We start from the raw sequence: 10,408 nt of genomic DNA on the forward strand, positions 1-10,408 counted from the left end.
TTTAAGCCACCGGGTCCAGGAAGCGAACCGCGGTCGACTACGTGGGAGTTCAGCGACATAGCCATTACGCTAACTGCTGGTTCCCCTAAGTGACTTTTTTTTTGAGAGTTGTTGCTATAGGGCATGTGCACTCACCAGACAGAAGGACAGAAAGCAAGAAAGTGAGAAATCACCCCCCAGGGGGGATCGCCACGCCGCAATCCCTTCTCCTCCATTCTCCTCTTGGGGTTTTAGGCATGCACACACATGTGCCCAGCTTGAGTTTTAAGCCACTGGGTCCAGGACTTGAACCATGGTCAATCACCTGGGAATCCAGCGATGTAACCATTATGCCATTTACTAGCCCCTTAAATGACATTTTTAAAAAATGAGTAGGTTTGAGTTGGCAAGTGGCATGATGGTTAAGGCACTGGACTCCCACATAGCTGACTGCGGTTCAAGTCCTGGACCTGGGGGCTTGTTTTCTCACCTTCCCTCTCTCTGGTCAAATTAAAAAAATAATAATAAATCAAATTAAATAATGATTTTTAAAAAAAGTAGGTCAAAGAGAACTGACCATTAAAGACGAAAGTTCAGGGCCAGCTCCATGGCACAGGGCTATACTACTCAGAGAAGCTGGATCCCACATAGAAATCACCAGTACTCAGTCAGGATCCAATGAGATGTGAAATTCACATCCAACATAAATGGCAAAAGACCACACTGCCTGTAGAAATGTTTGGAAAGGTTTTTTGTTTTTGTTTTTTTTTTTTTGCTATAAGGCGCATGCACTCACTAGAAAGACAGAGACAGACAGAAAGTGAGAAATCATCCCCCAGGTGGGACGACCACACCATAATCCCTTCTCCATTCTCCTCTCGGGATCTTGGGCATGTACACACACCCAGAGTGAGTTTAAGCCACTGGGTCCGGGACTTGAACTGTGGTCAACTACATGGGAGTCCAGCAACATATCCATTACGCCAACTGCTGGTCCCGGTAATGTTAAGACTTAAGAGACCGTGTGTGTGTAGCTACAGGGACGGTTTGAAGGTAACTTACCCACATACATGTGTAAAGGCATGCAGAGGTCCCAGAAAAAGTACAACAGAAAACCACATTCAAAGAACTCTCAGCCACCCCACAATGCAAGGGTTAACTGCTGTGCAGAAGAAACCAGATCCCACATGGCTGTCTAGAGTTCCAGTTCTGGTCCTTCAGCTTGAAAACCACACTGGGCATGTGCATGTTACAAAAAAGTTGTAAAATTAATGTTGATTGGGAACCAGCAGTTAGCGTAATGGCTATGTCACTGGACTCCCACGTAGTCGACTGCGGTTCGTGTCCCGGGCCCAGTGGCTTAAAACCCACGCCGGGCGCGTGTGGATGCGTGTCCAAGATCCCGAGAGGAGAATGGAGGAGAAAGGATTGCCGCGTGACCATCCCCCCTGGGGGGTGATTTCTCGCTTTCTGTCTCTATGTCTGTCTGTCTGTCTGGCGAGCACACGCGCCCTACAGTGAAAATCTCTCAAAAAAAATAAATAAATAATGTTGATTCAGTGCATCATAATTTAAAATACAAGAAACACTGAAAATGTGTTTTGGGGCAGTTTGAAAAGTGCCTGCCTTCTTTTTCTTGCATAACATCAAAATGGAGCAAGCATCTTTTCTATGGCATGATGAATTTTCCATACTCCTTTCAAAGTTTGGATCACATTCCAACATTTTATTCTTTGCACTTTTCTTTTTTTGGCCACCTCCACATTCACTTTGCACTTTTATTTTAAAAGAATTATTTTATTGAACTTTATTTATTTATTTTAATTTGACTAGAGAAGAACAGAGAGAGAGAGGGAAAGTAAGAAAGCAAGCCACCAGATCCAAGACTAGAACCAGCTGGACATGTGGGAGTCCAGCGCTCTTAACCACCACACTACTTGCTGCCCCCCCAATACACTTTCAACGTTGTGAAATATCTTTAAGAGGTTTGTTGTTGTTGTTTTTAATGTCATAGGGTGTGCGTGAGTACACATGTGAGAAAGCATCCCCAGGTGAGTCATGGTCACACAATCCTCTTTCCTCCAGTTCTCCATACCATTAGGATCCTGGGCTCTGCTTGAGCTTTGGAAGGGTTTTTTTTTTTGTTTTGAAAGATTTTTGCTATAGGACACAAGCACTCACTGGAGGGACAGGAAGCAAGAAATCACCCACCAGGGGAATGGCCATGCCACAGTTCCTTCTCCTCTCAGGATTTTGGGCATGTACACACATGCACCTGGCACGAGTTTTAAGCCACTGAGTCCAGTGCTCAAACTGCAGATGACCATGTGGAAGTCTGGTGCCTTAACCCTTATGCCACCTACTGGCCCTTGGGAGGTCATTTTTATGATCATTTTAGTACCATGTAAAGCAAGGACTTCCTGTATATGTACAAATCCTTATCTGTGTTTGTGTAGGTCATTTCATTTTCAATATAATTTTTCAAGATAGAAATCCTTACCATAAATACTAAATGGTCTCTAATAGCTATCTTTAAGAAAAGATTGATTTTATTATTATTTAAATTTGCTATAGGACAGATGAGCTCACCAGAGAGAGAGAGGGAAAGAGAGAAAGAAAAGGCAACCCATCACATTCGGGACTCAAATCATGGTTGGTCATGTGGGAGACCAGCAGTCCAGCACCTTTAACCACCATGTTCCCTGCACCTTTAACTACTATGCTACCTGCATCTTTAGCTACCTGCTATCTGCTGGCTCCCTAATAGCTATCTTTTTTTTTTTTTTTTTTGGGGGGGGAGAGGTTTTTGCTATAGGGTGCGTGTGCTCACCAGAAAGACAGAGAGAGACAGAGAGACAGAAAGCAAGAAATCACCCCCTGGGGGAATGGCCACGCCACAATCCCTTCTCCTTCATTCTCCTCTTAGGATGTCAGGCATGCACACACACGCGCTCATCCTGAGTTTAAGCCACCAGGTCAGGGACTCAAACCATGCATGGTCAACCATATGGGACTCCAGTGACATAGCCATTACGCCAACTGCTGGTCCCCCAATAGCTATCTTAATAGGGAATTATAAAATCTCTTCCATATAAGGAAATAAATGCTTATGTTTTGTTTTAAGAACCACATCTGCTATTTCCACCCACTTTCAAAAGACAGAAAGTACAAGTTGAACATCCCTAACCTAACAATCTGAAATCCAAAATTCGAAACTTTTTAACCAGTATGATGTCACAAGTACAAAATGGCACTTACATGAGAAGTCACAAATGTATTAAAATATTGTGGCCCAGCCAGGGTGATGCGGGCAATAGGGCACTACTGCACTGGAGCCATATGGGGAGCTAGGTTGACCTAAATGTGCTGGGTATGTCTACAGGTACATACGCAGTGGCAGGCTGGATGGTTGAGAGTATCAGCATGGCGAGACCCTGTTGAGGATGTCTTTCATTCTCTCTCACATAAAATAAACTTTTAGAAAAATAAAAATTTTGTGGGGCCAGCAGGTAATATGGTGGTCAAGGCTCTGGACTCCCACATGGCCAACCATGGTTTGAGTCCTGGACCTGGTAGTTTAAAACTCACACAGGATGCCTTATGCCAAGCACACGTGTGTGCGTGCCCGGGATCCAGAGAGGAGAATGGAAGAGAAGGGATTGCAGTGTGGCCATGCCCCCTGGCAGGTGATTTCTCACTTTCTCTCTGTTTCTCCAGTGAGTACACATACCCTATAGCAAAAATCTTTCTTTAAAAAAAAAAAAGTTAAAATATTGGGGACCAGCAGGTGGCATACTGGTTGGTTGAGGCGCTGGACTCCCACATGGCCAATCATAGTTCAAGCCCTGGACCTGGTGGCTTGCTTTCTCACTTTCTCTGTCTTTCTGTCTCTGGTCAAATTAAAAACTAAAAATAATAAATTAAATAATCTTTAAAAAATTAAAATACAGTATAAAACTACCTTCAGGGTAAGTATATAAGATAGAAACAAAACATAAATGAATTTCATGTTTAGACTTAAGTCTCATCCCCAAAATATCTCATTATGTATATGCAAATATTCCAAAATCTGGGGAAAAATAATCCCAAATCCATAACACTCTAGTCCTGACCATTTCTGATAAATATTCAACTTGTACTACACCTAATCATTTAAGCTAATAAAATTAACTCTTTTACTTGAAAACTAGTTGTCTTAAATACAATATAAATCCATCTGATTCTTTTAAACAGTTAATACACGTGGTTCCAAACAAGTATATAACAGAATCACTTCAAAGGTTTGTTTAAAAAAGATTGCTGGACTGGCCCACACAGCTCAGTGATTAAGCCCTAGGTATAGGGGGCCAGATCCCCCTTGGCTGTTTACTGTTCAAATCCTAGTTCCAGTGGCTTGAAAAATACACCAGGCACGTATGCATCCATGCCCAAAATCCTGACAGGATGGAGAAATGGAAGAAAAAATGGTTATGGCATGACCATGCCCCATTGGAGGGTGCTTTCTCTCTGGTAAGCACATGCGCCTGCTGGCAATTCAAAAGCAAGACAAACAAATAAAAACAGATTCCTGCCTCCACCCTTCCCAGAATTTGTCTTTTATTTGGATGGGCAACTGGGAATTCCTGAGAATTCAGTCCCCAGGTGATTTTTATGCTTCTGATCTGGAAACTACACTTTGAGAAATGCTGCTCAAACGCTATATAAGCAAATTACTTCGAATCATATTAAAATACAGTTGCTGACTCAGTATGTCCAGGGTAGAACGCTCAGGTAATGCTAATGGGGCTGAGCCATACTCTGAACAGTAAAGTACTAGGAAATCCATGCCTATACCTCTGAATCAAGCTTTTGGTAACTTTTAAAAAGTTTCTATAGGAGGGGCCAGCAAGTGAAGTGGTGGATAAAGTACTAGACTCCTACCTGGTTGCCTCCCCAATTAAAGTCCTAGGCCCAGCAGCTTGAGAAATATACCAGACATATGTGCGTATGTGCCCCAAATCCCAAGAGGAGAATGGAGAAGAGATTAGGCCCCCTGGGGGTGATTTCTCACTTCCCCTCCCTGTCTGTCTCTCAGCTTGCATATGCGCCCTATAGCAAATGTTATAAAAAGTTCCAGAGAAACGAAATGGGTGAATCAGCTATTTCCAGTATATGTAGACGTAGAGACTATATTTGGCACTAAAACATGTCAGGAATAAGGACCAGGAGGGGCTCCCCTAAGGCAATACAACATCACAGCATGGAAAAACAAATTCATAGCTGAATGCTGAAAGCTCTTAGATTGGCTAAGTCTCTGCCAGCATTGTTCCAACTCCGCTTTAGAATGAGAAATTTTGGGGTTTTTTGGTTTTTTTTTGTTACAGGGTATGTGCGCTCACCAGAAAGACAGAGAGACAGAAAGCAAGAAATCTTCCCCTAGAGGGGATAGCCACACCATAATCCCTTCTCCTCCATTCTCCTCTCGGGATCTTGGGCACGCACACACATGTGCCTGGTGTCCAGGACTCAAACCGCGGTCGACTACATGGGAGTCCAACAACATAGCCATTACGCCAACTGCTGGTCCCGAATTACTGCTGTCTTTTACCCTCTGATATGTATCTCTTTTTTCTACTAGGTACTTATTTTATAACAATTTATAAAAGGTTATATACCATAGCAGGAAAGGACTCAGCAAGATGAGGCTAGAAACTGAAGCTTGTATTGTAAATATTAGATAGTTGGCAGTGAGTCAACCTATTTATGCAGACTCTGAATACAACCATGCTATTGGTATTAGAGGTGGTCCTTGGGCTCAGCTGCAGTGGCATAGGCAGTGGGGCACCACTGCATGATAACTGGAGCCATGGCACATGGGAGGCCCAGGTTTGGATCCCGGGTCAGTATGAACATGCCAGATATAGACATCTACAACTGTGATCCTATCAGAGGTACCTCTCCTCAACACACTAAAAAAGTAACATTTTGATGCACTATTAGGGAACTCTGAGAATGAGTTAAATATTTTTTCTAAGCCTTCTTCTAAGCTAAATTACTCATCATGAAATAGGATTCACAATTAAAATTAATTCTATTATAAGTTTCTTATTTTTCCAAGCATTAAAAAATTTATATGAGGGCCAGCAGGTGGCATGGTAGTTAAAGGCACTGGATTCCCACATGGCTGACTGCGGTTTGAGTCTTAGACCTGGTGGTTTGCTTTCTCACTTTTCTCTCTCTCCCCCTCTAGTGCACAGACTCTATAGCAAATTAAAAAATAATACAATTAAATATTGTTCCCTCTCTAGTCAAATAAAAACTAAGTAAATAAATAAAGTTAAATAATTACTCAAAAAAATTTTTTTACATACATTTTCAGAATTTTGGAAAAGTTCACTTTGCAGCAGTTGAAGAGCAGATGGTCTCTGGGAAGAGTTCCTTCTAGTTAAGTGCTGGATATACTTGGCTTGCACGGGACATCTCTTACTGACAGCATCAGGTATCTGACCAGTTCGTAAGCCTGTGAGAACTTCTGCTCGCTCCATTTCTGTTCCAAATGGCTGAAAGAGCTCTAGCAGGATCACACCCAAGCTATACATATCTGACTAGAAAAAGAAAAAAGAGCAAGTGAGGGGAAGAGTATTCAGTCGTGAAATACCAAGTCAGAATAACAATTCCATTTCAATGTACCATCTTCTCAAGCAAGAGATCATTTCTATGAAGAATTCAGTCACCTACGATGAAGAGAACACAGCAGGATAGCCCAAATCTGAGTCAGGTGTCACCTTACTAAGACAAGAGGATCAGGGGACCAGGAGATGGTGTAATGGCTATGTCCCTGGACTCCCACGCAGTCGACCATGTTTGAGTCCCAGACCCAGTGGCTTAAACTCATGCCGGGCACGTGTGTGTGCATGCCCAAGATCCTGAGAGAAGAGAAGGGATTGTGGCATGGCCATCCCCCCAGTGGGTGATTTCTCGATTTCTTTCTCTCTTTCTGGTGAGCACACACGTGACCCCATAGCAAAAACTTCTATTAAAAATAAATAAATAAAAAATAAAGAGCAAGAGAGGATGGGATTGTCACAACCCCATTTCTGAATACCAGAAAGGGCCATTCCTTGGCACAAAGACTCAATAGGTAGGTGGAGGACAGGGATAGTCTTCCACCACCCACAGCAGTCACAATCACACAATTGTACTCACCATCCCTTAACAATCCATGTATGACAGAAGTAGAGGGATATGAGCTTATATCCTCTTTGTGCTTAACTACAGGGGAGCCACAGAGTGTCACCAGAAACTCTTCCAGTCTCACCTCTGCCTCTACTCATCATTAAGCATTCTTGATAATGTTTAACAAAATCTGCATAAAATCTGTGCTGCTTTTCCTAAAGGTCGTTTTTCTGGGAAGGTCTTTACTGGATAGGATTTTACAGGCAGCTGCAGTTTTCAGCAACTCTTTCTCATTGGCTAAAAAACTGAATTAAGGGACCAGCAGATGGCATAATGGCTATGTTACTGGACTCCCATGTAGTCAAGTGCGGTTCAAGTCCCAGACCTGGTGGCTTAAACTCACACCAGGCATGTGTGCGTGCGTGCCCAAGATCCTGAGAGGAGAATGAAGGAGAAGGGACTGTGTCATGGCCATCCCCCTGGGGGGTCATTTCTCACTTTCTGTCTCTCTACCTATCTCTGTCTTTGTGGTGAATACACGCACCCTATAGCAAAACCTTTCCAAAAGAAAAAAAAATTAAAACCTGAATAATTATGAAAAGGAAGAAAATTTACTAAGATTGTTCTAAGAAAGGGATTTTACTTCAATGTTTCTCTCTCTCTTTTTTCTTTTCTTCAGAGAGAAAGAGGGAATGTGAGAAAGCACCTCTATGGGGAATGGCCATGCCACAATCCCTTCTCTTGGGATTTTGGACACTATGTACATGCTCCCAGCATGTTTTTCAAGCCACTGGGTGCAGGACTCAAACCACACAACCAGCCATGTAGGATCCAGCCACCCACTGCCCTAACCACCATAACACCAGAGACCCCTTTAACATTTCTTAAAGGAAAAATGGAGATTTAAACTTTACAATATCTTCGTTCTATTTCAAAGGGAGTCAAATGGCAGGCTTCCCCGTAGCATATATTTATCTGGGCTTGGAAACAGAATGAGAGGCTTTTCTAGCTTCCTGAGGTAAATAGTGATGTCTTAAAGGGAAAGCTCATTTCAGAGTGATTTGTGGGGCCAGAGAGTGGTGCATCAGTAAAACACAATGCTATGCAAGAGAGACCTACAAAGGAAGGTTGCCAAGGGGCCGGCATGTGGCATAGTAGTTAAGGCACTAGACTCCCACATGGCTGACCATGGTTCAAGCCCCAGAACTGGCAGCTTGCTTTCTCACGTTCCCTTACGCTCTCTCTCTCTGTGTCTCTCTCTGTATATTAAAAATAATAATGATAATAAAATAAAATAAATAATTTGAAAAAAGAAAAGAAAAGAAAAGTTGCCAGTTTGTAGTCAGACACTTTCCTGAGTTTGCCACGCACACATGTGACAGTGATCTGGGACAGCAGAGGCTAGGAAACAGAATGCAGCATCAAGACTCTCTTAATGGTGTTATATCTCTGTCTCTATATCTCTCACTCATATGATAAACTAAAAAAAAAGAATTATGGAATCCACAGAGTTAGACATATCACCATAATAGGCAATGTAATCAGATTTAGTTGAAAAGTAAGAGTTCTTGGGATATCCTCATGTCTAGTGGTTAACGAGCCAGATTCCATATGGCTTACCTCAGTTCGAATCTTAGACCTAGTGGCTTAAAAAGCACTCCAGATGCATGTACACGCATACCCCAAATCTCAACAGAATAGGAAAATAGAAGAAAAGGGATTGCAGCGTGACTATCCCACTAGGGAATGCTTTCTTCCTCCCCCTCTGACAATTTTTTAAAAAGAAGAGTAAGGCTTTCTTTTTTTAAAAAACGTTTTTGCCATAGGGCACATGTGCTTGTCAGAGAAACAGACAGTGAGAGGGAAAGTGAGAAATCAGTCCCCAAGGAGGATGACTATGCCACAATCCCTTCTCAAACTCCATTCTTTTCCTGAGATTTTGGGTACGCACATGTGTGCCCGGTGTAAGTTTCAAGCCACTCACTGGGTCTAGGATTCAAACCATAGTTAGCTATCTGGGAGTCCAGTGCCTTAACCACACCACCTGCTGGCCCCAAGTAAGGCTTCTTAATAGGACAGTCTGATGCTACAGGTAGCCGATAGTACTCAGTTATTTCCAAAACACTTCTAACAATAACACCTCTACATTTACTGTACTGTTTGTTATTTACCATTGCAGAATAAGTTGGGTAAATAAAAAGCAATACTACCTTAGCATCATACTCCGATCCTTCCAACTGCTCAGGGGAAGCATACAGACAAGTACCCACCCTGGAAGTATGTGTTGGTGTTCCTATAATTTAAAAAGTCACAAGTTAAACATTGCAATATTAACTGTCAATATTAAAGAACATTTGCTATGGGTATTTACTATGAACAGAGCACTGTCACTCCTAAGAGAACAACAGTTGCTTTCTGTCTTTACCTCACTTTTGCTATTAAAGCTTTATAATACCCTTTACAATAATAACAAGTTCGACCATGTTTTTCTTTGCATGCAAAAAATAAAATAAAATAAAATAAAAAACAAAAAAACTTACTCTTTCCATTCCTACTGGTCCAGTCAGTGTTTTTCTGTATGATCTCTGTGCAGGCCAGGCCAAAATCTCCTATTTTCACTTGCTGATCAGGGCCATGAAGAAAAATATTTCTGGGCTATAAACAAACAGAACAAGTCAATTTATTGGTTTTCTCAAAACAAATAATAAAAACTTGTAAACATTAAGTTTTTAACTCAGGACCAAGTAGCCCCCTTAATATATAAAAATTTGTCCCAACAATGGAGATAGACACATCTTGATGCTACTACCCAGCAGGTAGAACGCCTGAGTTCTATTTCCAGCTCATCTAGAAAAGCTGGGTGTTATGGTGGGGCATGTCTGTAGTCTTAGCTACTTAGGAGGCTGAGGTAGAAGGATCAGGAGTTTATGGCCCGTGTGGGCAACTAGCAAGACCCTAACTGAAAAAGTTGGGTGAGGAAGTGCTTCCCAGCTACTCAGGAGGCTGAAGCAGGAAGATCATGATACAGAGAGGCCCAGTCTAAAACCTGATCACACACTACAATTAAAAATTTGAGCAGGGACCAGCAGGTGGCATGGTGATTAAGGCACTGGACTCCCACATGGCTAACCACGGTGAGTTCCAGATCTAGAGGCTTGTTTTCTCACTCCCCATGTCCCCGTCAAATTTTAAAATAACAACAATAAATAAAATGAAATAATTCCTTAAAAGAAAAAAAAGAGCAGGACCAGCAGTTAGCGTAATGGCTATGTCG

The 10,408-nt window shown here is 42.2% G+C and overlaps 1 protein-coding gene across 1 annotated transcript in view; it reads right to left on the reverse strand.

Moving 5' to 3' along the window:
- Positions 1 to 10,408, reverse strand: part of EIF2AK1 (eukaryotic translation initiation factor 2 alpha kinase 1) — a gene marked incomplete at its 5' end in the record, with an annotated part of 51,751 nt that overhangs the window by 1,267 nt on the left and 40,076 nt on the right. Inside the window, 3 exons of the mRNA XM_027772519.1 lie at positions 6,330 to 6,563; positions 9,345 to 9,427; positions 9,675 to 9,789. Of these exons, the coding sequence (XP_027628320.1) occupies positions 6,330 to 6,563; positions 9,345 to 9,427; positions 9,675 to 9,789 (432 nt within the window). The remainder of the gene's footprint in view (positions 1 to 6,329; positions 6,564 to 9,344; positions 9,428 to 9,674; positions 9,790 to 10,408) is intronic.

This window comes from Tupaia chinensis, unplaced genomic scaffold, assembly GCF_000334495.1.
Source record: "Tupaia chinensis unplaced genomic scaffold, TupChi_1.0 Scaffold000279_1, whole genome shotgun sequence".
Taxonomy (NCBI): domain Eukaryota; kingdom Metazoa; phylum Chordata; class Mammalia; order Scandentia; family Tupaiidae; genus Tupaia; species Tupaia belangeri.